The sequence below is a fragment of the Tachypleus tridentatus genome, chromosome 1, assembly GCF_004210375.1.
Source record: "Tachypleus tridentatus isolate NWPU-2018 chromosome 1, ASM421037v1, whole genome shotgun sequence".
NCBI lineage: Eukaryota > Metazoa > Arthropoda > Merostomata > Xiphosura > Limulidae > Tachypleus > Tachypleus tridentatus.
This window is the reverse complement of record NC_134825.1, coordinates 173,072,954-173,100,848: the sequence shown is the minus strand read 5'-3', so window position 1 is coordinate 173,100,848 and position 27,895 is coordinate 173,072,954. Positions and strand designations below refer to the sequence as shown.

At 36.8% G+C, this 27,895-nt stretch overlaps 2 protein-coding genes across 2 annotated transcripts in view; one reads left to right on the top strand and one right to left on the bottom strand.

Annotated features, from left to right (window-relative positions):
* LOC143230408 (FGGY carbohydrate kinase domain-containing protein-like) overlaps positions 1–27,895 on the top strand; it is a 297,176-nt gene that overhangs the window by 168,048 nt on the left and 101,233 nt on the right. The window lies entirely within an intron of this gene.
* LOC143230362 (barH-like 2 homeobox protein) lies at positions 72–26,928 on the bottom strand. The gene is made up of 4 exons (XM_076463812.1): positions 26,461–26,928; positions 11,552–11,646; positions 8,072–8,187; positions 72–1,699 (listed from the first exon to the last, which is right to left on the bottom strand). Exons 1-4 carry the CDS (start codon positions 26,822–26,824, stop codon positions 1,366–1,368), a joined length of 909 nt encoding a protein of 302 aa, XP_076319927.1. The 5' UTR covers positions 26,825–26,928; the 3' UTR covers positions 72–1,365.

The following is a 27,895-nucleotide window of genomic DNA, read 5'->3' as shown; positions in this document are numbered from 1 at the left end:
ATTCTGTCCATCTTCCTACATCAGTACCGGTGTAGTCCCTGGTCCACATTCTGTCCATCTTCCTACATCAGTACTGGTGTAGTCCCTGGTCGTTTCGTTTCGTTCTTCTATTATTCAATGTTCCATTTTTATCATTCCCAATACACTTTATGAAGTGTTATTTGAAGTGAGTCTTACATTGGTGAATATAAACATATAATTTAACTGGACACGCAGTGACTTACGCACATTTCTTTCAGAGGCAGTTTAACCTTTCAGGGATAAATGGTTGATATATTTGTTTTGTTATTAAACACAATTCTGGACTGTAGGATATCCGAGCTGTGCCTGCCGCAAGAATCGAACTCTACTTTTAGCCTCATAAGCCTTCAAGCTTACTGCCACTGGGAAACGGATGTGTCAAGGTAAACAATCTGTAGTTAGTTTCAACACTCGTTTTATCTAGAGTTACAAGTTGTTGTTGTTTTTTAATATTCAACTGACAGACGATTTCAATGTAACTAATATTTATTAAAGTTTTCCTGTAATGATAATATTCTGTAGATGCAACAAGGAAACAACAAAATAAGTTAAATTAGTTTCCTTGCGAAGATAATGTATTTTGGGCGTAAGTTGGACAGAGTTAACAACACGTGTAAGTACTTACAACATGATACATTTATTCACGTGCAATTGTTTCTACTGTTGCATGAAGAAAACAAACAACAGGATCCAAGTAATTAATTTTTTTTCTTCCTGTGATTTGTTCCTGAGCAAATAATTTTTAATTTGGTTTGTAAGAAACATGAAAAAATATTTCTTTAAGAAACACTTGTACAGTTATTTCTCATTACGAAAGCTACAAATACTATTTCCTAGAAACCAACACAAGATTATAGGTTCGTGGACCACCACTTACATTAAGCTTTTCATGTGACATATACACAAAGTAATTAAATTAGATGAATCAAGCTTCTGTGGCAATGGAAGTCTTAAAAACCTTGGAATTTTGAAAGATGTCCAAATTATAAAGGATAAACTAAATATGATAATAGGTTACAAGTGAACAAAGTTATGATAACTTCGTACTCTAAACTACCTACTAAATTACATGTCAAAATCTCACAAGAAACAAAGTATTTGAACGTACTAGGTTTTCAAACAACAGGTTTTACTGCAATTCTTTAATAAATAAGAGAATGAAATAAGAATTTTCATTGTTCTTGGTTGAAACTTCAACATTAAATATATATATATAAGCTTGTGACAATATGGTTGCCTTCTTACAAGCCTAAATGACAAGCCTTTAGAACGTGTACTTCATTGTACTTCTTATCACAGCTCCGCTAAGAAACTGACCATTTCTACTGACCACAACGATTTCAATTACGACAACTGAGTAGTTTGTCCTTGGTAAAATGATTGTAACGTGGCGTACGCACTCTCCCCATGATAAAGAGCCCGAGGCAGCATGGGGCGATTATTGTCCAGAGGGGAGGCCTGCCTTTGGTAGAGCCCCAGGGTTGAGGGACCACCGGAAGAAGCCATGCTGCTACTGGTCAGTCCAGATAGAGTAGATATGGTGGACAGGTAATTACTGTAGCTATATGGCCAGAGAAGCGAAGGAGCCGGACTCCACAGTTGAGGAAACCTACTAAATGCAGCGCCATCTGACGGAAGTAATTCTAGAGTCATCATCGTCTGCCTTTTCCACTTTGTCCTGAAATGTAAAAAAGTTTAATTTTTACTTGTAACTGGTTATATAAACTATACGTGTCGTACTAATGTTGTTTTATGGAAAGCATAAACTTAGTATACACTAAAACTTTGTTTTTGCAGCATAATAAAACCGTTACAACTAGGACGTTAATTTTGGAACTTAGACGAATAAACAGACAACAACTTTGTTTTAAATATTTAAATAAATAACAAAATGGGTCCGAGGGGCATTTTGACACATCGTTCATAAAAACAAACGGAATTTATTAGTTTATTTTTGTGCTTGTAAAGACAACAAGAGATTTGTGAACAAGGATTGAACTAAAGCTATATTTTGTTGGCAGTGAGAAACGGTAATATTTTTCAAAGTGAGAACAACTCGACTGAGATCAGTAAGTTTCAGAATGATAAGTCCGCGACTTAAGAAATATATTAAAATTAAAACTGTTTGTTTTTTGAATTTTGCGCAAAGCTACACGAGGATTATTTGCGCTAGCCGTCCCTAATTTAGTAGTGTAAGACTAGAGGGAAGGCAGTTAGTCATCACCAGCCACCGCCAACTCTTGGGCTACTCTTTTACCAACGAATAGTGGGATTGACCGTTACATTATAACGCCCCCACGGCTGAAAGGGCGAGCATGTTTGGTGCGACGGGGATTCGAACCCGCGACCTTCGGATTACGACTCGAATGCCTCAACCCACCTGGGCATGCCTGACCGAAATTAAAACTGAATCTCTCCTCACTCTTGGTTTGTAAGAGTAAGAAGTGTTGGATCATTTGAACCCAATATTTCAACTTGCAGGTTGAACTGAATATCATGAAGCTGCGAGGAAACATATATATATTTCTGGAATAAGGAAAAAGTGTTCAGAGTGAGTGAAACATGACAAAAGCTTTATATAAATTTGTAACGTTTCGACCAAAAGCTCTTCGTCAAGAAGTTTAAACCGTTACATTAAAACTAAAAAAAACTTAGACAAATTTTGTTTCTGAACTTTTGTTTAATTATCCAAGGCTTGCAGTCTTTCTTACTATGTACATTTTATTTCTTGGCGAGTTCGTGCAACTAGAAAAGGAAACAAATTTCGTCGTTGTTGTTGCTTTGAATTAAGCACAAAGATAAACAATGAGCTATCTATGCTCTGCCCATCACGGGTATCGAAGCCCGGTTTTTAGCGGTGTTAAGTCCGCTGTGCCTGTGAGGGACATAATAGTTCGAGTAGTCAGATAACGTGTTATCTACTGGAAGGGTTCAGCCTTTATTTACTGGTGTTAATGATAAACGTCCTATCTTCATAATCTGAAGATAAATCTTAAGATATAAACTATTTTATTTCGTTCTTATTAAACCTATCCAACTATTTACAATATAATTTGGCAAACTATTGTTTAATGTACATGTAATGACTGTAAATTATGTATACTTACTATTGTTACGTTGAGGCACAAGGGGGTTATATGAACACAAGTAAAAGTTAGCCCTTGTTACTATTGTTACGTTGAGGCACAAGGGGGTTATATGAACACGGGTAAAAGTTAGCCCTTGTTACTATTGTTACGTTGAGGCACAAGGGGGTTATATGAACACAAGTAAAAGTTAGCCCTTGTTACTATTGTTACGTTGAGGCACAAGGGGGTTATATGAACACAAGTAAAAGTTAGCCCTTGTTACTATTGTTACGTTGAGGCACAAGGGGGTTATATGAACACAAGTAAAGTTAGCCCTTGTTACTATTGTTACGTTGAGGCACAAGGGGTTATATGAACACGGGTAAAGTTAGCCCTTGTTACTATTGTTACGTTGAGGCACAAGGGGGTTATATGAACACAAGTAAAAGTTAGCCCTTGTTACTATTGTTACTTGAGGCACAAGGGGGTTATATGAACACGGGTAAAAGTTAGCCCTTGTCAATGAGTAGTTGTTTTGGTGAATTGTTGTATTTTGTTTTTTAACAGGACGAAAAGGGTTTCAAATCATCATACTTTGTAAAGAGGAGAGACACCAAATGTTGCTGGAATATTCTAGGGGTTTATTTATCTCCTTCTTCATAGGATTAAAACTATTCAAACTGGAACTTTGCTTTTATCGGCTTCATTATCTGTCACAAATGTCCACAAACATTTATGCGTCAACGTGTTAAATTGTCTAGACACAAATTCGAAGGCATTTATATTTTGGATGACTCGCTCATAATGTCACGTGATCCAAATCCTTCGTCAGTGCTCTTGATGTGGTTTTGTTTGTTTTGAATTTCCCTTAAAACTACTCGAGGGCCATCTGCGCTATTAGTCCCTAATTTAGCAATGAAAGACTAGAAGGAAAGCAACTAGTCAGTACCACCCACCGCCAGCTCTTGGGCTACTCTTTTACCAACGAATAGTGGGATTGCCATGTTTGGTGGGAAGGAGATTCCAACCCGCGACCCTCATATTTCTCTTGTAAGGCGTAAGGAAGAATTTAATTTTATTACAAACATAAAAAACATCATGGCGCTTACATAAACGTATAGGGACTTGTTATCAACTACGTTTAAAAAGCTACCAGAGGTTTAAAAATAAAAAAAGACCTTTTCTCGCAAACGTTAACAGAAAATAAAGGAAGTAATGGATAATAGAAGAAAATCCCAAAATAAATTAGAAAATTAGTATACGTAACTAAGGTTACCATGATAACACTTTACTATTTCATTAACACCATCATTTCCATGGCAAACCATCGCTATGTTCTTCTGCTGTTACCATGGTAAGTCGTCTTATAGATGTACGAGACTCTTTCAGTTTAAGTTTGGTGAGTAAGTTTTAATTTAGATAGTTTATCTAGCGTGAATGTTAAATTTGTTTTTTGTTAAGAAGCGATAGTTTATGTCAGTTTATTTACGTAACTGTTTACGAATCACGTGCTTTGTAGTTCAATTGTTCTTTGTGATTGTCATATTATTGCGCCATGTTACTAGAAACTTCTGTCTTTCCTTGTTTTAATCGAGTATTATTGCATTATACTATCCAGTAGTGTGCACAAGGCTGTAGAACTTAGTCGGAATATATATACGCGTTAAAAAATTTAGTTCGCGAGAAAGATTTAGACTGCATGATTGTAAAGTTAGCCATAAACAGTGCATAGTGGCGATTTCTAAAGTGAAATTATCACCTATTGCATTGTACTTACAAAGCAAATAAGAAATAATTTGTCTTATCACACTGTGTTCTAAAGTAACTGAACCAGCTTGTCCATATTTTGACAAAAATAGAATTATTTGAAGCTCTAGATACAACTGTATTAATCAACGAACATCTGTATATACGTTTGACTTCTTTTCATATATTACTTTAAAACAAGTGGGCTGTCTGTTCTTTGTTTACTGTCTAAAGTTATCGCCAACGTATCACAGACACCTATTATAAAAAAGCAGTCCATACATAAAACCTGGCATCGTCTTTCTCAAGACGACTGGTGTGGGTTTTAAAACCTTAATTAAAATAAAGTACAGAACAACGTTTCGACCTTCTTAGGTCATCATCAGGTTAACAATAAAACCTTCTTAACAAGGATGTGATGTCAACTAGACCATATACAAATTAGGAAAGTGGGAAACGTATTTAGTGTCATCAAAATACGACGTTCCAAATGTTTTTCTGGATACTTAATATTCGTTAATAAAGATTTCCTTCGTGTTATTAGCACGCTTTAGTACATCTTCATTTGGTCATTTTTTACCTCGAAGTAACAAATGTCTTTAACAATAGAAATTAATATTAATTCATACAAAAACATCACACACGTATACAGGGTGAAAAGGAACCAATCAAAGGGCAAGTGACAAAGACTTATTTATTACAATATTGTTTGTGAAGTACTCAAGAAATCATCGAAATAAAACTTTTTAACAGTCATTAACAGCTTCACTTTCTATTCTGCCAAATTCTTCAACCTGTGCTACTTTTCTGCCTATAAACACGTACATTAATTTTATAATTACACACACACACAAATGAAGCGAGAATTCGGACACGTGAGACACCATTTATTATCGTAAAAACCTTGACTTAAAGCTACATAATTATCTGTCATTATTTTCTTGTAGATTATTAAAAACAACCCATTTTCTTGCCTACGTCACATAATTTTTTGTATGTTGCTATCCATGTAAAAAGTAAAACACAAAAATACAAACATGAACTCTGACCTATCGGATTATTTCGTTTTATGTCACAAAAAAAAACAACTCATCACTCACCTTCTATTCTATAAAAACAACATCTTTACAATAATACAATCAACACCATCCTCACTCACCTTCTGTTCTGTACAAATAACAGATTGACAACAACACAATCAACACCATCCTCACTCACCTTCTGTTCTGTACAAATAACAGATTGACAACAACACAATCAACACCATCCTCACTCCCCTTCTGTTCTGTACAAATAACAGATTGACAACAACACAATCAACACCATCCTCACTCACCTTCTGTTCTGTACAAATAACAGATTGACAACAACACAATCAACACCATCCTCACTCACCTTCTGTTCTGTACAAATAACAGATTGACAACAACACAATCAACACCATCCTCACTCACCTTCTGTTCTGTACAAATAACAGATTGACAACAACACAATCAACACCATCCTCACTCCCTTCTGTTCTGTACAAATAACAGATTGACAACAACACAATCAACACCATCCTCACTCACCTTCTGTTCCGTACAAATAACAGATTGACAACAACACAATCAACACCATCCTCACTCCCCTTCTGTTCCGTACAAATAACAGATTGACAACAACACAATCAACACCATCCTCACTCACCTTCTGTTCTGTACAAATAACAGATTGACAACAACACAATCAACACCATCCTCACTCCTTCTGTTCTGTACAAATAACAGATTGACAACAACACAATCAACACCATCCTCACTCACCTTCTGTTCTGTACAAATAACAGATTGACAACAACACAATCAACACCATCCTCACTCCCCTTCTGTTCTGTACAAATAACAGATTGACAACAACACAATCAACACCATCCTCACTCACCTTCTGTTCTGTACAAATAACAGATTGACAACAACACAATCAACACCATCCTCACTCCCCTTCTGTTCTGTACAAATAACAGATTGACATCAACACAATCAACATCATCCTCACTCACCTTCTGTTCCGTACAAATAACAGATTGACAACAACACAATCAACACCATCCTCACTCCCCTTCTGTTCCGTACAAATAACAGATTGACAACAACACAATCAACACCATCCTCACTCCCCTTCTGTTCTGTACAAATAACAGATTGACAACAATACAATCAACTCCATCCTCACTCACCTTCTGTTCTGTACAAATAACAGATTGACAACAACACAATCAACACCATCCTCACTCACCTTCTGTTCTGTACAAAAAACAGATTGACAACAACACAATCAACACCATCCTCACTCACCTTCTGTTCTGTACAAATAACAGATTGACAACAACACAATCAACACCATCCTCACTCACCTTCTGTTCTGTACAAATAACAGATTGACAACAACACAATCAACACCATCCTCACTCCCCTTCTGTTCTGTACAAATAACAGATTGACAACAACACAATCAACACCATCCTCACTCACCTTCTGTTCTGTACAAATAACAGATTGACAACAACACAATCAACACCATCCTCACTCACCTTCTGTTCTGTACAAATAACAGATTGACAACAACACAATCAACACCATCCTCACTCCCCTTCTGTTCTGTACAAATAACAGATTGACAACAACACAATCAACACCATCCTCACTCACCTTCTGTTCCGTACAAATAACAGATTGACAACAACACAATCAACACCATCCTCACTCCCCTTCTGTTCCGTACAAATAACAGATTGACAACAACACAATCAACACCATCCTCACTCCCCTTCTGTTCTGTACAAATAACAGATTGACAACAACACAATCAACACCATCCTCACTCACCTTCTGTTCTGTACAAATAACAGATTGACAACAACACAATCAACACCATCCTCACTCCCCTTCTTTTCTGTACAAATAACAGATTGACAACAACACAATCAACACCATCCTCACTCCCCTTCTTTTCTGTACAAATAACAGATTGACAACAACACAATCAATACCATCCTCACCCACCTTCTGTTCTGTACAAATAACAAGACAATCAACGCCATCCTCTCCCACCTTCTGTTCTGTACAAATAACAATACAATCAACACCATCCTCTCCCACCTTCTGTTCTGTACAAATAACAATACAATCAACACCATCCTCTCCCACCTTCTGTTCTGTACAAATAACAATACAATCAACACCACCATTACTCACCTTCTGTTTTGGTACCAAGTCTTGACTTGTGTGTCAGTTAGGTTTAACTTTGAGGCCAGCTCCATTCGCTCCTGGACGCTCAGGTATTTCTGTTGTTCAAAACTTTTTTCTAGAGTCTAGAAAGAAAAAGAAAAGTTTGATATTCTGGAACAAAACTGGTTTAAATTCTCTTAATTATTGAATTAATTCTAATAGTAGAATGAGGAATGAAGAAAAATATTATCACTGGTGATAGAGCAAATGGAACAAGACATCACGTGGTCGAATGAAAACAAATCAAATTATGACACGTGGTAGGAAAAAATGAAGGAGATAATCATGTGGTAGGATGAATAAAGCGCGTTACTGTCACGTGGTAAGATGAATAAAGCAGCTAACTGTCACGTAGTAGGATGAATGATGGCAGGTTACTGTCATGTGGTTGGACGAATCAAATAGGTTGTTGTCACGTAGTAGGACAAATAAAACAAGTTAATACCATCATGAATGATTAGATCATCCAGACGAACAAGGGTAAGTAATAATATTCACCATTGCGATCACCGTTTTCCTACTTTTCTTCTTATAATCTAACCCACACTTCTTTGTTTACGTTTGACAGTAAACTCATTAGCTATTATACTCCAGAACTCAGACGGGTGTCGGTGATGTACTGACAGAGGGCGTTGCAAAATAATGATACGTAAAAATTCTCGATTAGTTTATTGTGTACCTCTAAAGATACAAGTATAAGTTTTGTTGTATATAAAAAAAAACTATCATAAACTTTTATTAGAGGGGACTCATAACAGAATTTCTTTTCTATATACTTAACATGATTTTGTTTGTCTACCACGACTTTTCTCGCAAATGTCTCGATCAAACGCTACAAATTTGTATTGTGAATAGAAGCCTTGTTTGACGAATCACACTGCATTTCGGCTTTTCAATTCAAAATAACCTCAGCGGTCTTTTGTCTAGTGAAACTTATCTCTGCGACGAGTATGGTACACCACGGCACAATGTTGTTGTCATCACGTGACGACTGGCTATTTATTTCAATTTTAGTTTGTTTTTTATTATTTGCAAAGTGGTTCATACATACAACATTCAACCTGCATCTAATTTCCTAAGAAGATTACCATTACAGTAAATGTGACTTCTACGAGCTGTTGCGACTTATTTAGGTCTAAAATACGCATGCGCAGCTCGTCCAAAGCCATATGGTTGTCACTTTGTGAACACACAGACGTTTTTGCATAATCAGCTGGGTTTACCTTTATCATAACTTCACGTTTAATTTACTTTGCGCTAATTTAACTTCGGTTCGTTTCATAGACTGCTATAAACAATTTGTAGCTACGTTTTACCTCTACTACGGCTTTTATTCATCGTTTTTGTAAATTTCTTTATTCGAACTCGTAGAATTGTGACATACATTGAATGCTCATAACTGTTTCACATTGTATATACTATTATAAATACCATTAGGTTACTATTTGCCCCCCGCTAGTACAGCGGTATGTCTCCGGATTTACAACGTTAAAATCAGCGGTTCGATTCCCCTCGGTGGGCTGAGCAGATAGCCTTTGTGGCTTTGCTAAAAGAAAAACACATAGCTTACTATTTACTTTACGTGTATTTTATTGAATAAAGTTACATATGTATATATATATACGTGATCTTCTTTGTCTGACAGCGTAAAGTTTTTTAAATAGGCCAGGATTTATCGATCTAACAATTAATGTCTGCAAAAAAAAAAAAAAAAAGCCGTAGCTTAAATAACGTGCGTTAAAACGATAAAATAAGAGAATTCAAGTCAAGGGCATGAAAACAACCACAAATGTCGCGGCTAGTATATAGATAATAACCATTCAAGTCACTCTTACTTTGAACAGTATGTGTGCACTTTGTTCAGTATCAAAATCATTAAGGTATTTGTAGATCATTACAAGGTGTTAGCAGCGATAAATTATGATATATAAAGAACCTTACTTTTATTTTACTTACTGATAAAATTTTTAAAATATCTTACGAACAAGTCACATCAAAACAGTTTGAAACAAATTACAGTTATTAAAAAGATCACCAGGGTTTGTTTGTTTGTCATTAAGCTCAAGTTTACGCAATGAACTACCTGTGTTTTGCCCACCAGGGGTATTGAAATCCGATTTCCGGCGTTATAAGTTTGTAATGGGGCTCACCAGGGGTCGCCATATATACAAGAGTCATGAATTAGACGTTAAGAAAATATCTGTAAACACTTATTTTATTACAGTACACTGTTAATTACATTACCACCAGATGGCTATAAAGACTCCTCATTCATTTGATTAGATGAACAAAAATATTTAATATTTTGTATACAGACCTGTGGTAATATACATCACCCAAAGCGAATTTAACTCATGAAACTCGTCGAACATTTTTAAATGTTTGGGTTTGTTTTGAATTTAGCGCAAAACTACACGAGGGCTGTTTGCTCTAGACGTTCCTAATTTAGCAGTGAAACATTGGATACTTTTCTTTTCTTACCAAATAATAGTGAGTTAGCGCAAGTTGTAACGTTCCCACGACTGAAAGGGCGAACATGTTTGGTAGAATACGAGTTCGAACCTGCGGCCCTCACACTGGTAGTCAGGCGTCTTAATCACAAGGCTATACCGAACCGTCATTAATATATATATATAGGAACGACTAGATTTCAACACTAAAGGTCTCTGTCTTGCTCGTTTAGTCTACGCGGTCGTACGATCTCCCTCAGTTTGGAAACTCCAATTCTAACTTCAATAATTTTCAGTGGGGGATGCATCTGTATTTCATATAGCAAAGCCACAACTGGCTATCTGTTGTGTTTAGGAATCAAACCTCCAATTTTAGTGTTGTAAATCCAAAGACTTACTGTCATTCCACCAGAGGGCCTCATTATGGCAGTTCATAATAAAAAAACAAACAAAATAAACGTGTACACGTGAAACAAACCCTCGAGACGGTGCATGAAAATGTGGAATGAAGTAAAGCTCTGCCACTGATGTTGATTTGTAATCGAAATGTTGATAAACAGGAAAGAATTATATTAATATTGTTAGCAGCGACCCCTCTCTTTAAACTGACTTTCTAGCTTCTACTGTAATTATAAAAACTTGTGACTGAAGGAAAATGACGCTATAATATGTAACATTTTTACTGATACATCCAGTGCCGATGAGGCCTTTCGTGCATGCCGGGTCCCATGAGGTCGGTTTTGATACAACAGACATAATGTAGACTCACATGGTTGAACAACAGTTGTTTCGTAGTAAACCAGATCAAGTCAGTGAACTATAATTTAACAATTATACGCCTCAAAACGCATACTAAATATGTGACACATTACGTTTTCTGATATTATTTTCTATATTATTGAGGTTCTACGAGTGTTGTGTCGTGCATAAATCGAAGTGTTTTAACCGTTCACGTGATAAATCGAAGTTTCGATGTTACAATAGTGAACGTACTCACCCTAAGTTGATGGTCTGTGAAGGCTGTCCGAGCTTTTCTAGGTTTTTTGGATTTTAAGTTTGGGCTGTCTACTCGATGAGGTGTTTCATCGCCCCCTAGTGGTAAAAATAAAGTGATTCAGAAAGGCAAAGTTGTGTAGTAGCCATATGTTAATTATTATACCTTTACATATAGATAAAATATACTTGTAGTATTTCATACGAAAATGATAAATAATAATGTTAAAATATATTAAAGGTTTTTTTAGTTAATATTTTACCTTATGGGCGATGAATCAAATAAAACTGTTTATATCTTGTTTCGTACACTAGGTGTTTCTTACCCTTTGTTCTTATCCACGTTGAACATCAAAATGCGAAACCGAGGCGGTCGCATTATTTGAGTTTCAAGACAGGACCTACAACAACAAACCTAAGACATTATCTGGGTTTCAAGACAGGACCTACAACAATAAACCAAGACACTATTTAGCTTTCAAGACAGGACCTACAACAATAAACCTAATACATTATTTGAGTTTCAAGACAAGACCTATAACAATAAACCTAAGACACTGAGTTTCAAGACAGGACCTACAACAATAAACTTAAAACACTGAGTTTCAAAACAGGACCTAAAACAATAAGCCTGAGATATTATTTGGGTTTCAAGATACGACCTACAACAATAAACCTAATGCATTATTTGAGTTTCAAAACAGGACCTAAAACAATAAGCCTAAGATATTATTTATGTTTAATAACAGGACTTACAACATAAACCTAATACATTGTTTGGGTTTCACGAGAGGACCTACAACAATAAACCTGAGACATTATTTGAATTTCGAGACAGGACCTACAACAATAAACCTAAGACATTATTTGAATTTCGAGACAGGACCTACAACAATAAACTAAAACATTATTTGAGTTTCAAGACAGGACCTAAAACAATAAGCCTAAGATATTATTTAGGTTTCAAGACAGGACTTACAACAATAAACTAAAACATTATTTGAGTTTCAAGAAGGACCTAAAACAATAAGCCTACGATATTATTTGGGTTTCAAGACAGGATCTACAACAATAAACCTAATACATCTGAGTTTCAAGACAGGACCTACAACAACAAACCTAAGACATTATCTGGGTTTCAAGACAGGACCTACAACAATAAACCAAGACACTATTTAGCTTTCAAGACAGGACCTACAACAATAAACCTAATACATTATTTGAGTTTCAAGACAAGACCTATAACAATAAACCTAAGACACTGAGTTTCAAGACAGGACCTACAACAATAAACTTAAAACACTGAGTTTCAAAACAGGACCTAAAACAATAAGCCTGAGATATTATTTGGGTTTCAAGATACGACCTACAACAATAAACCTAATGCATTATTTGAGTTTCAAAACAGGACCTAAAACAATAAGCCTAAGATATTATTTATGTTTAATAACAGGACTTACAACATAAACCTAATACATTGTTTGGGTTTCACGAGAGGACCTACAACAATAAACCTGAGACATTATTTGAATTTCGAGACAGGACCTACAACAATAAACCTAAGACATTATTTGAATTTCGAGACAGGACCTACAACAATAAACTAAAACATTATTTGAGTTTCAAGACAGGACCTAAAACAATAAGCCTAAGATATTATTTAGGTTTCAAGACAGGACTTACAACAATAAACTAAAACATTATTTGAGTTTCAAGAAGGACCTAAAACAATAAGCCTACGATATTATTTGGGTTTCAAGACAGGATCTACAACAATAAACCTAATACATCTGAGTTTCAAGACAGGACCTACAACAATAAACCTAAGACTTGTATAAATATAGACCTAACGCTGGTGTCCACTAGGTTCTAGTGCAGTTGTAAAGTAATTTATCCTATAATAAAAACTATATTTATTAGTAAGGATATGTATGCTTATGTGGGAGTTATTCCTATTGAGTAAAAAGTGAATGGACATGCGCTCCTCACTCGATATACACTACACCTATGCTTCTATTGACGAGAACATTGTATCTCAAGACAGCTGGTATGAGTATTAATACTTTTATTAAAATAAAAGATTAATAATTTTAAAAATTTTAATAAAAGTTTTAATACCCATACCAGCTGTCTTGAGATACATTTTTAAATCAAGTGGATTTTTCTTCATCACGAATGACAGGAACACTGATAGCACAAAAATAAAGTCATATGAAAAGAAGGCACTTCTCCGAGACGTCACATCTCTGATGAGGTTCATCACTCTTCAGTGGTACTCAGCATTGGCAGAATTCATGGTTTGAGATAAACTTACGAATAATTTATTAATATTGATATACTGTCAACGTGGTTGATCGTCACAGATCGTATTAAGAGCAATACAGAAATTAGACCTTAAAGTATTTTGATAAACACAAATTTCCCTATCCAGTTATTTTTGTCAATGAGATGATTTTAGTTGAAAAAAGAAAAGACTCAATTTATTTAAAAAATAGTTTTTACTGGACTATAAAAATAACTTTAAGACATGCAAAGCAATGTAACACAAGTATATGATTCTATTAGCTTTACAAATCGTGTTTAACGTAATAAAATGTTAATCAAACAAATTTTGTGATATATTTAAACTTTAACCACAAGGATTTCTGTTAGCTATCTGCTTTATAAATTGTACAGGGTCATTAACACTGAAAAATATATCTTTTAACCTACAAAATCTTGTAAAAAAATAACACAACAGCAAATGGAAAGTAGGCTTAACTCGACTTTATCAATACCTTAAGCGTATAATCGATTATTCTTGTATTAAGCCTTTATTGATATGGTCTAGAAACAAATGATTTCCATAGAAAAGATACCCAAAACATTAAAAATTAATAGATACAACATAGTACTATATTTTCTTGAAATATTAATTATTCTACTTTTGTAAGTTTCCATTACAAAAATTCCAATGTTATGAAAAATGGCATGAAAGTCTAATTCTGCAGTTACGTGGTAAAGTCCATTGTTAAACGAATTCCATAACTTGTCTACAAATAGAGTACTCTAGCCCTGCATGGAAACAAAACAAATTGTCTTACTTTAACACATTCCGCTATTTGTTTAGCCTTCTTCAATTTTTTGTTAAGGGATAAAATGCCTCTCTATCCAAAAAATGCAACACAGTAGGTATACACAGAGAGAAATTTGAAAATTTCACGTGGCCACCTACAGTTCAAATACTTGTAAATATATATATGTATACAAAATATATTCAGATTACTTGCGTTTCTTTTCTGGTTGTTTCACTAAAGCAACGCGAAAATACATTTTACAGAACGTTTTATTACAAGAAAATAGCCCATTTTACAAAACAAATATGAATTTTAATTTATGTCCCGGATGTTTAACGTGTTATCTAGAAATCTGATATTTTATGTAAAAAAAAGAAAAAGACATATACTGAAAATTTTAAGAAGCCCAAGGTTTAAAGTATAATAAAGATGTTCTAAATGTAAACCAGAATAATTAAATAGAAACTAACGTTCTAGTGAATCAAACATATTTTTCATTCGCCGAATACCTCGTCGCGTTTTTGTACTCTCAAAATCAAGTAGTTTCGACACGATATGTGAGAGCTCGGAATATGAATATTTTATACGCTTAATTTCACTTTCTAGATGCAAGTCATCGAAAATAAAGTTAGAAGTGTATATGTAAGGTCCTAAGCCTGTCTAGAATTGTTTGTTTTCACTTTAAAAAAAGTGTCGTTATTGTACTGAAATGGTCGCTCAATAGAGGTATTTTACTTTCACTCCAGGCCCGGCATGGCCAAGCATGTTAAGGCGTGCGACTCGTAATCTGAGGGTCGCGGATTCCAATCCTCCTCTCACCAAACATGCCCGCCCTTTAAGCCGTGGGGCGTTATAATGTGACGGTCAATCCCACTATTCTTTGGTAAAAGTAGCCCAAGAGTTGGCTGTGGGTGGTGATGACTAGCTGCCTTCCCTCTAGTCTTACACTGCTAAGTTAGGGACGGCTAGCACAGATAGCCCTCGAGTAGCTTTGTGCGAAATTCGACAAACAAACAAAAACATGTATAATCAAATACTGTCGGGAGAAAATTCATATATGTTCAATGGAGAAATTGTATTTATAATGTTTGTTTGTTCTTGAATTTCGCGTAAAGAAGCTACACGAGGGCCATCTGCGCTAGCAGTCCCTAACTTAGCAGTGTAAGACTAGAAGGAAGGCAGCTAGTCATAACCACCCACCGCCAATTCTTGGGTTACCCTTTTACCAACGAATAGTAGGATTGACCAACATATTATAATGACAACACGGCTGAAAGGGAGTGCATGTTTGGTGAAACGGAGATTCAAACACGCGACCCTCGGATTGCGAGTCGAGCACCGTAACCACCCGGCCATGCCAGGGCCTTGAAAATATGAACGGTAATTAACGCAACTAAAATGTCGTTTACTCACCAGATTGTCAAATTGTTTATTTTAGTTATTACCACATTACTCCTGTTTTTGTTATTAACGTCAGACATTCCATGTTTATAACGATAACCTAGGGTAGTTATAAGTGTTTTCGTATCGTTATTACAAAATTATAAATATTTGTAATGACTTTCTCTCAAGCTCTAAGTTGAAAATAAGTCCGAACGTAATGGAAATAACATACTTTTTATTCTTCCCTTACAGTTTTTAAAAGTTATTATAGCTGTACTATTTTGTAACATTGATTAAACTGTCGGCCTAAAATAACTTTAGGCCTAAAATAACGTTGAAACGAAATCAGTTGAGACTAACTTGTACAACTTTACGGCTATTTGACTGAGTAACTGCATACACTCGGTAACTAACCCTAATCCAAATTCTTCAGTGATTCCTGCTGGTTATATTAACTGAAAGCAAAACACATTCACCTAATTATTCGCTGTCTCAACATGCACTGAGTTTGCTTTATATATAGTAGATTCATACGGTGATAGATGTCATGCGCATTCTAGTTAACATCTGAATTAAATAACCGAAAATATAGGTTACAACAATATCTGATATTGTTAACAGTAATACAGCATTTTCATTGTTGCTACTACAACAGTTTTTTCTTTATATTTTACCATTCAATTTTGTTTGTTCGTTTGTTATAAAATATTGTTTCATTCAAGTTAAATTATTATGTATTCCATACGATTGTATGAATCCCACAGAAACTACCAAGGAAAGCCACTTCATTCTTAGCAAAGTTAAACATCAACAGTACTTTTTAATATCTGTATAAATATTTTTGGTTACAAATGTGTACAGATTATATATATATATATATATAAATGTCCCTGACTTTGTATTACGGTTACACTTGAGCGCCCCTTAGCGGAACAAAGTTATTACGAGTATGATTCATCGTTCTCGTATAAGATCGTATGTTTTATGTGCTAAAATATATTCATGTATCCCTTCTTGTTTGTTTGTTTTTGAATTTCGCTCAAAACAACACGAGGGCAATCTGCGCTAGTCGTTACTAATTTAGCAGTGTAAAACTAGAAGGAAGACAGCAGTCGTCATCACCCTCCGCCAACTCTTGGGCCACTCTTTTACTAACGAATAGTAAGACTGATCGCTATACAATAACGCCGCCCGAGCTGAAAGGGCGAGCATGTTTGGTGTGACGGGAATTTGAACCCTCAGATTGCGAGCCGTGCGCCCTAACCACCTGGTCATGCCCGTTCCTTATTCCACCTTTTAACCAGTGTTTCAAAACAACATAACGAACAATTAGTGCCCTAAACCTGTATAGTAGTAGTTAACGTAATATTTGGAATCTAATATATATTACTTTATAAATAATAACCTTTGTTTCACCAGGTTATCGTATAATTAATACGTTATTTTACAATAGTTTATAACATTTTATGTTATACGTTATATTCGCTTTGGTGCTATCTCGACCACAAGGATTAAGCCCCGATTTTTGGCGTTATAATCCCAGCAGATTACCGCTGTTAATTACCATATATTTCCTTTTTTTAAATTATAGATGGTTGTTTCTTAGTCTACATAGCATGTTGTTTAATACAAAAGTGTTTGTTTGTCTGTAGCTACGCGCAAAGCTACACGATGGGCTATCTCTGCTCTACCCATCACCAATATCGAAACCCATTTGTTGGCACTATAAGTCCACAGACATGCTACCGTGCCGCTGGGGGTCATATAAAATATTAAACATTTTCAATTAAACTTCATTAAACCATCAATAGATAGCAGGGCTAAAGTAGGATTCCAGTAAGTCAAAGCGATTCCAATATGTGTAAATTTCGTGTTTCCAGAGCCAAGTAGTAATAATAAAAATATTGTCAGTTTAAGTAAATATGGCTAGGCACAGAAAAAGGTTAAACTGATGTTATTTTTAAAGGTTTATTAACTTGTTGTTTAATCTGTTATGGTTCATTTTGTAAATGAAACCAAACTACGATTTAAACGAAACTTTGAAAGGAAAAAAATTACTTACGTGTTCTATATAAATATTTATAAACGACTACTCAGATATAAATTCCTACCTAAACTTCTATTCTCCCAATGGGTTTGTTTACGGACTTACAACGCTGAAAACCAGGGTCTGATTCCTCATAGTGGGAAGAATGTAGACAGCCCAATATGTACCTTTCATTAAAACGAGCAAACCCAAATTTAAAATTGTCATTTAAATTGGATTTTATTTCCCACAAGTAAATTATAGCTAATGAATGATAATGCCATAAAAGTCAAAGTTCATTCGCTGTTAGGGCATGCCACGTTCTCACTTCCCACGACGGACGCGAACAATACCAACACACATAATGCCAACTGCGAGCTAAACTAGCTTTAAATTATGTTTAGTAATCAACTTCTCAACTCACGAAATACTAACCTGGTGACATCTGATTTCCTTTTTTCTTTTTTGGCGTTCAATCAAGGTTGGTTTGAATGGACAATACTTACAAATGTTTGAGGAACTTCACGTAGTTGGACCCTCAAGAACACACCTTCACGTTGTTAAACTGGTGATAATAAGTCACTGTTAACGGGAATGTGTGCCGAGAGACATTTATTTAGTTTATCTAATAACGATTCCTGTTGTATTAACTTCTCAGAATGTTGAAAACCAGGCGTGACCCAGTGATAAGCACGCTTAACTGCGTAATTGAGGTTTAAAGTGACGCCGCTGGACACTCTGTACTTACGGCCATGTGTTCGTTATTTAGCAGCAGTTCGAAATTAATAAAATCTATATGTGGAACTCTATAGATCGCTGATTTGCGCAGAACTGCCATTTCGATGAAAATACCAATACCAAATCTTACCAATGTGGACGTCGTACAAGACTTCTGAATATATTCTTGTTTTGAATACGTAACGAATAAGTTTAATAATAAATTGAGGTGTTAAGTTTAAAGATATTAATAACAATTCTAAAAGAGGCTTAACTAATGAAAACCTTGGAAATGGAGAGAATTAGAAGGAAAATAACATTTTGTTGATTCTACAGTTGTCAGGTTGACACTAAGCCTAGAACTTATTGTTTATATAAACACAGAAAGTTTTAGTCTAGGTTCCCAATAATTCCTTTATGGTGTTAAAAATAATAGTAGTAATATATATATATATACGGACGATACGCTACTTTGGTGTTGCAATTAGATTTTAGGGTAGGTTCGTAGAGGTCCTGATCAGTAATAAAATCGAATCCCACATTGGGCGCTGATGGCGCACAAAAATATGGATAAGAAAATAAAACAAGTATAATAACAGTTTTAAATATTACAAAGATTAGTAGGAATCGATATATAGGTAACCTAGCTAGATATAGTGATATAGAAAGTTGTAATGTTACAAAAAACATAAAAGCAAGTCAAAACTAAAAAAGCTAGTTACCTAAAATAATGTATATATATATATCCATTCTTTAGAAAATCACTATATATTATATTAGTTTATATATATTACTATGGTGGACCAGGTTAGTATATACTGATCCGTACTTGTCTTTAAAAATTTGACATTTTATTATATTTCTATTATAATTTTTAATGTATTATATATATATATATTATTTATTTCTCCTTCACAACAATATTAGAAAACGTGTAATGTGCAGTGATTTGATGAATGCAATATTTTAGTTCTATTAACACACACATGAGGACGCTATATTAAAAGAATCTTGAATTTTTTTATTTTTTGTTGTTGTTTTGTATTTCGCGCAAAGCTACACGAGGGCTATCTGCGCTAACCGTCCCTAACTTAGCAGTGTAAGACTAGACGGAAGGCAGCTAGTCATCACCACCCACCGCCAACTCTTGGGCTACTCTTTTACCAACAAATAGTGGGATTAACCGACACTTTTTAATGTCCGCCAAGGCTGAAAGGGCACGATATTTAGTATGCAAATCGGCAAATCACGTAACAACCATACCTGTAACACGATCGCCGTGGAAGGAAATACCAGAACTACATTGTTTATAGTGTGATGCAACTGAAAACTGATCGCTTTTGGAAACGGTGGGTGATACACTGTTCTTTCCAATACACACACATATAAAAATGGCCTCCCAGTGGCAAAGCGGTGTGTCTGCGAACTTATAATGTTAAGAAACCTTGTTTCGATACCCGTGGTGGGTAGAGCACAGATAGCCCATTGTTTATTTTTGTACTTAACTTCAGACAAACAAGTGCAAAAATATTCATATATCTAGATAATAAAAACGTTTTCAGGTCGGATATTTAGATCAACCCATATGGATCAACCCGGAACACTAAGACTATCCAGAAAGAAACTACTAATGCAACCAGTCGTACCCTAACCGTCGTAAGCTAAGTGTGGAATCTTCAAACAGGTGAGAACACACGAACGCAAAAATTAGTTGCAAAAGCTGCCAATGTGCAATAGGCAAGAATACACAATTTAATTAAGAAAGATCTGTATGAAAAAAAAAAGTCGCATATACATGAGTAATTATCATATGTTCAACTGTCACATACCTTCAGCTGCTTGAGAACGAAATGAGTGTTCATACTGTTTTACAGAGATATTGGTCAAGTCACTTGATACAGTGCTGATGCAGTTCTGTGTGATCAGACTGGTGGAACAGGCGAAGGGACACTAAATATCTTACGGAAAGCATACAGGGAGGGTGGTGTGCTTTGAACATGATTGCCTTACGACGGTAATGTTTGCATGGCTGTTTTCAATGAGTGCGATGTATGAAACTTTTTACTATAACGTACTGAATCAATACACATATAAAACAGATATGGAGAAGATTCCTATTCATAACCACAACAACTGATATTACCTAACGATTCTTTCCGTACGACCAGCGTGTTCTAATAATTAGCATGGTAGGACTACCAGGATTCATTATTCGCGGATTACTTCCCAAAAAGACTCGTAATCCGAGGGTCGCGGGTTCGAATACCCGTTAAACCAAACGTTATCGCCCTTTCAACCGTGGGGGCGTTATAATGTGACGGTCAATTCTACTATTCGTTGATAAAAGAGTAGCCCAAGAGTTTAGCGATGGGTGATGATGACTAGCTGCCTTCCCTCTAGTCTTACAAAATTAGGGACGATTAGCGTAGATAGCCCTTGAGTAGCTTTGCGCGAAATTCAAACCAAACTTCGTAAAAAAAACACACTCCGCACTTCGATACTGTGGGTGTTCTATAGGAATGACGACCAAATCCCATTATTCTGTCAGACAAGAGTTCACACACACTCCGCACTTCGTTACTGTGGGTGTTCTATAGGAATGACGACCAAATCCCATTATTCTGACAGACAAGGGTTCACACACACTCCGCACTTCGTTACTGTGGGTGTTCTATAGGAATGACAACCAAATCCAATTATTCTGTCAGACAAGGGTTCACACACACTCCGCACTTCGTTACTGTGGGTGTTCTATAGGAATGACAACCAAATCCAATTATTCTGTCAGACAAGGGTTCACACACACTCCGCACTTCGTTACTGTGGGTGTTCTATAGGAATGACGACCAAATCCCATTATTCTGACAGACAAGGGTTCACACACACTCCGCACTTCGTTACTGTGGGTGTTCTATAGGAATGACGACCAAATCCCATTATTCTGACAGACAAGGGTTCACACACACTCCGCACTTCGTTACTGTGGGTGTTCTATAGAATGACGACCAAATCCCATTATTCTGTCAGACAAGGGTTCACACACACTCCGCACTTCGTTACTGTGGGTGTTCTATAGGCCTGACGACCAAATCCCATTATTCTGTCAGACAAGGGTTCACACACACTCCGCACTTCGTTACTGTGGGTGTTATATAGGCCTGACGACCATATCCCATTATTCTGTCAGACAAGGGTTGACACACACTCCGTACTTCGTTACTGTGGGTGTTCTATAGAATGACGACCAAATCCCATTATTCTGACAGACAAGGGTTGATACACACTCCGTACTTCGTTACTGTGGGTGTTCTATAGGAATGACGACCAAATCCCATTATTCTGTGAGACAAGGGTTCACACACACTCCGCACTTCGTTACTGTGGGTGTTCTATAGGCCTGACGACCAAATCCCATTATTCTGTCAGACAAGGGTTCACACACACTCCGCACTTTGTTACTGTGGGTGTTCTATAGGAATGACAACCAAATCCCATTATTCTGTCAGACAAGGGTTCACACACATTCCGCACTTCGTTACTGTGGGTGTTCTATAGGAATTACGATCAAATCCCATTATTCTGACAGACAAGGGTTCACACACACTCCGCACTTCGTTACTGTGGGTGTTCTATAGGAATTACGACCAAATCCCATTATTCTGTCAGACAAGGGTTCACACACACTCCGCACTTCGTTACTGTGGGTGTTCTATAGGAATGACGACCAAATCCCATTATTCTGTCAGACAAGGGTTCACACACACTCCGCACTTCGTTACTGTGGGTGTTCTATAGGAATTACGATCAAATCCCATTATTCTGACAGACAAGGGTTCACACACACTCCGCACTTCGTTACTGTGGGTGTTCTATAGGAATGACGACCAAATCCCATTATTCTGTCAGACAAGGGTTCACACACACTCCGCACTTCGTTACTGTGGGTGTTCTATAGGAATTACGATCAAATCCCATTATTCTGACAGACAAGGGTTCACACACACTCCGCACTTCGTTACTGTGGGTGTTCTATAGGAATGACGACCAAATCCCATTATTCTGTCAGACAAGGGTTCACACACACTCCGCACTTCGTTACTGTGGGTGTTCTATAGGCCTGACGACCAAATCCCATTATTCTGTCAGACAAGGGTTCACACACACTCCGCACTTCGTTACTGTGGGTGTTCTATAGGAATGACGACCAAATCCCATTATTCTGACAGACAAGGGTTCACACACACTCCGCACTTCGTTACTGTGGGTGTTCTATAGGAATGACAACCAAATCCAATTATTCTGTCAGACAAGGGTTCACACACACTCCGCACTTCGTTACTGTGGGTGTTCTATAGGAATGACGACCAAATCCCATTATTCTGACAGACAAGGGTTCACACACACTCCGCACTTCGTTACTGTGGGTGTTCTATAGGAATGACGACCAAATCCCATTATTCTGACAGACAAGGGTTCACACACACTCCGCACTTCGTTACTGTGGGTGTTCTATAGGAATGACGACCAAATCCCATTATTCTGTCAGACAAGGGTTCACACACACTCCGCACTTCGTTACTGTGGGTGTTCTATAGGCCTGACGACCAAATCCCATTATTCTGTCAGACAAGGGTTCACACACACTCCGCACTTCGTTACTGTGGGTGTTATATAGGCCTGACGACCATATCCCATTATTCTGTCAGACAAGGGTTGACACACACTCCGTACTTCGTTACTGTGGGTGTTCTATAGGAATGACGACCAAATCCCATTATTCTGACAGACAAGGGTTGATACACACTCCGTACTTCGTTACTGTGGGTGTTCTATAGGAATGACGACCAAATCCCATTATTCTGTGAGACAAGGGTTCACACACACTCCGCACTTCGTTACTGTGGGTGTTCTATAGGCCTGACGACCAAATCCCATTATTCTGTCAGACAAGGGTTCACACACACTCCGCACTTTGTTACTGTGGGTGTTCTATAGGAATGACAACCAAATCCCATTATTCTGTCAGGCAAGGGTTCACACACATTCCGCACTTCGTTACTGTGGGTGTTCTATAGGAATTACGATCAAATCCCATTATTCTGACAGACAAGGGTTCACACACACTCCGCACTTCGTTACTGTGGGTGTTCTATAGGAATTACGACCAAATCCCATTATTCTGTCAGACAAGGGTTCACACACACTCCGCACTTCGTTACTGTGGGTGTTCTATAGAATGACGACCAAATCCCATTATTCTGTCAGACAAGGGTTCACACACACTCCGCACTTCGTTACTGTGGGTGTTCTATAGGAATTACGATCAAATCCCATTATTCTGACAGACAAGGGTTCACACACACTCCGCACTTCGTTACTGTGGGTGTTCTATAGGAATGACGACCAAATCCCATTATTCTGTCAGACAAGGGTTCACACACACTCCGCACTTCGTTACTGTGGGTGTTCTATAGGAATTACGATCAAATCCCATTATTCTGACAGACAAGGGTTCACACACACTCCGCACTTCGTTACTGTGGGTGTTCTATAGGAATGACGACCAAATCCCATTATTCTGTCAGACAAGGGTTCACACACACTCCGCACTTCGTTACTGTGGGTGTTCTATAGGAATGACGACCAAATCCCATTATTCTGTCAGACAAGGGTTCACACACACTCCGCACTTCGTTACTGTGGGTGTTCTATAGAATGACGACCAAATCCCATTATTCTGTCAGACAAGGGTTCACACACACTCCGTACTTCGTTACTGTGGGTGTTCTATAGGAATGACGACCAAATCCCATTATTCTGACAGACAAGGGTTCACACACACTCCGCACTTCGTTACTGTGGGTGTTCTATAGGAATGACGACCAAATCCCATTATTCTGTCAGACAAGGGTTCACACACACTCCGCACTTCGTTACTGTGGGTGTTCTATAGGAATGACGACCAAATCCCATTATTCTGTCAGACAAGGGTTCACACACACTCCGTACTTCGTTACTGTGGGTGTTCTATAGGAATGACGACCAAATCCCATTATTCTGACAGACAAGGGTTCACACACACTCCGCACTTCGTTACTGTGGGTGTTCTATAGGAATGACGACCAAATCCCATTATTCTGTCAGACAAGGGTTCACACACACTCCGCACTTCGTTACTGTAGGACAACTATTTCTAAAATTGTTTTGAATGGAACTTCCCTTCCACCCATTACCTTTTACTGCTGGTATTTTTATACAACTATTAGATTGTTTGTGTGGTTTTTTTGTACATGTCTTCAGGATGTTTTATTCTGATAATACAACAAGCTATTAAATCATGAAGACTTGTCTTTCAGTCAGAGATTCACTATTTCCTATATTATGGGAAAGCGCAGCCAATAGAAGCTTAGAAAACTGAAAGTATATATATATATATACTTATATATTCGATCAGATAATCCACAGCCAATGAGGGTCCTCCATTTTATATATATATAAAGATATTATAATTATCTGGTGTGGGTCTTCAACGATAAAGATAATATTATAATTATCTGATGTGGGTCTTCAACGATAAAGTTAATATTATAATTATCTGGTGTGGGTCTTCAACGATAAAGATAATATTATAATTATCTGATGTGGGTCTTCAACGATAAAGTTAATATTATAATTATCTGATGTGGGTCTTCAACGATAAAGATAATATTATAAATATCTGGTGTGGGTCTTCAACGATAAAGATAATATTATAATTATCTGGTGTGGGTCTTCAACGATAAAGGTAATATTATAATTACCTGGTGTGGGTCTTCAACGATAAAGTTAATATTATAATTATCTGGTGTGGGTCTTCAACGATAAAGATAATATTATAATTACCTGGTGTGGGTCTTCAACGATAAAGTTAATATTATAATTATCTGATGTGGGTCTTCAACGATAAAGATAATATTATAAATATCTGGTGTGGGTCTTCAACGATAAAGATAATATTATAATTACCTGGTGTGGGTCTTCAACGATAAAGTTAATATTATAATTATCTGATGTGGGTCTTCAACGATAAAGATAATATTATAATTATCTGGTGTGGGTCTTCAACGATAAAGATAATATTATAATTATGTGGTGTGGGTCTTCAACGATAAAGATAATATTATAATTATCTGATGTGGGTCTTCAACGATAAAGATAATATTATAATTATCTGATGTGGGTCTTCAACGATCAAAACTTGTCTCATTTATTTCCTCAAACTCCGAGCTTGTTCGAAATTTCGTATAATTACTCGACTTATTATTTGAAATCATACGAAACTGTAATGAATTTCATTTGTTCACCTTCATATGTTTGTGCGTTCTCACGCTTATTCTAAAACACCTACACACACCTGTGGAACAAACCTGCTTGTCATCTGAGTTATACAGAACTACAATACAGCACCTATACAGGTATAACAGTAACAAACCGTACAAACCATAAATCCTCTCTTCACAGGTGTAACTGTTCTTGTGGTTATCTTTATCGATGAAACTTTGTAACTATATAGAACAGTTCATATAAAACCTAGAAATTCGACAGTAAATTTCTCCCATATAACGTATTTTCAATGTACAGTAAAATGTGTCACCTCAGGTCTCAACTATCAGTGAATCATTTCTTATTCACTGCGAGGGGACAAAGTTAAAGCCAACCAATAATAGATATGCTGTGCATAGATATATTTACCTTCACCGTCTGTCAGGTCCTTTTCCTTGGACGTGATCTGTTCGTTGTCCGACTGGTCTTCCGGTTGTTCGCTGTCTTTTTCCGCGAAAGAACCATCTGAACACCTGGACGAATTTCTTTCTTTAAATTCATTATCACCACTTTCGATTAGGTTTCTTATGAGGAAAGAGGTTGGAGCGTGTAGCACGTGGGTCTCGCGGATACGCGTTGTACGTAAGTCCGTCGGTTGGACTTGGCTAGCCAAGTCGTCGCGATCGTGCGAGCCGCCGTCACGGGCCCTAAATGTCCGTTTTGACGTATAGCTTGTGTCCTCTGAATGTTTCGGAGTCATGGTTTCTTCGGTTTCAAACATATTCACGATCATGACTGAGTGCCAAAGGCTGGTCCAGTTTCCATAGTGAGATCTGTTCTCGTTGAGCGTAGCCACTCGTCCCAACCCGCTAATGGATACACGCGCTGTTACACTTCACGTGAAGTAATACAACACACTAAATTCGTCAAAACGCACCGCGAAAGAGGCGTTAATATGGAATAACTTGCCCGTCTCCACAGACCGAATATTGGCGTGACGTAGCAGTGTAAACGCCACTATTTTAACTGGTAGCCGACCACGAATTGCAGAATCAGTAGTTGAACGGAGCACCGCCTACTAACTCAACAGCCAATGAACTGATTCCAAAATTAACCATCCGTTATCAGGGCGACGAAACTAAAGTGTTGCAAGCCAGTAATATGTGCGAGGAATGTTAATTACCGATACTTATATGGAAGGAAGGTGGGATGTTCGTATTGCTGCAATTTCATATACAAGTTACAATCATTGGTGTGAGAAACATAAAACTTATTTCTTTATAAGTTATATTATGTAAACATATCACTTTCCATAAGATGGTAAAATCTTCAAACTTATACATCAATAAGAATATGATAAATCCTCACGATTACATGTCAACAATTATATGGGAAGATTCTCACAACCATACGACAATATCCTCCCAGCTAAATGTGAATACCCGTGTACAAAACCCTCACAACTGTAAGATATTAAATGTCAAACGAAACACTGTTTCATATAAGTGAGTACTTGATGTAGTTTTATTCGTTACATTCGATGCGGAAATACAGGATCAATGAAAATTTCAGTTTTCAATCGTAACTGATCAGCTAAGATCATCAGTTTTGATCCATAGCTGATCAGTTGAGAAGTTCAGTCTAGACACACTCATCATTAGATAAAAACGGAATTTTTACACACGAATGGCGAGCTAAGAATTTACACTTAACGCACACCTAATCCCGTAAAGAACCGCTGTTTTAATCCATACCTGATAGTATAAAGAACGGTTGGTTATGATCCACAGATGACTAGGTGAGAGTTGCAAAGTGATCCGTATTGGATCAGATGAGAGCTACAAGTTTGATTCATACTTAGTTA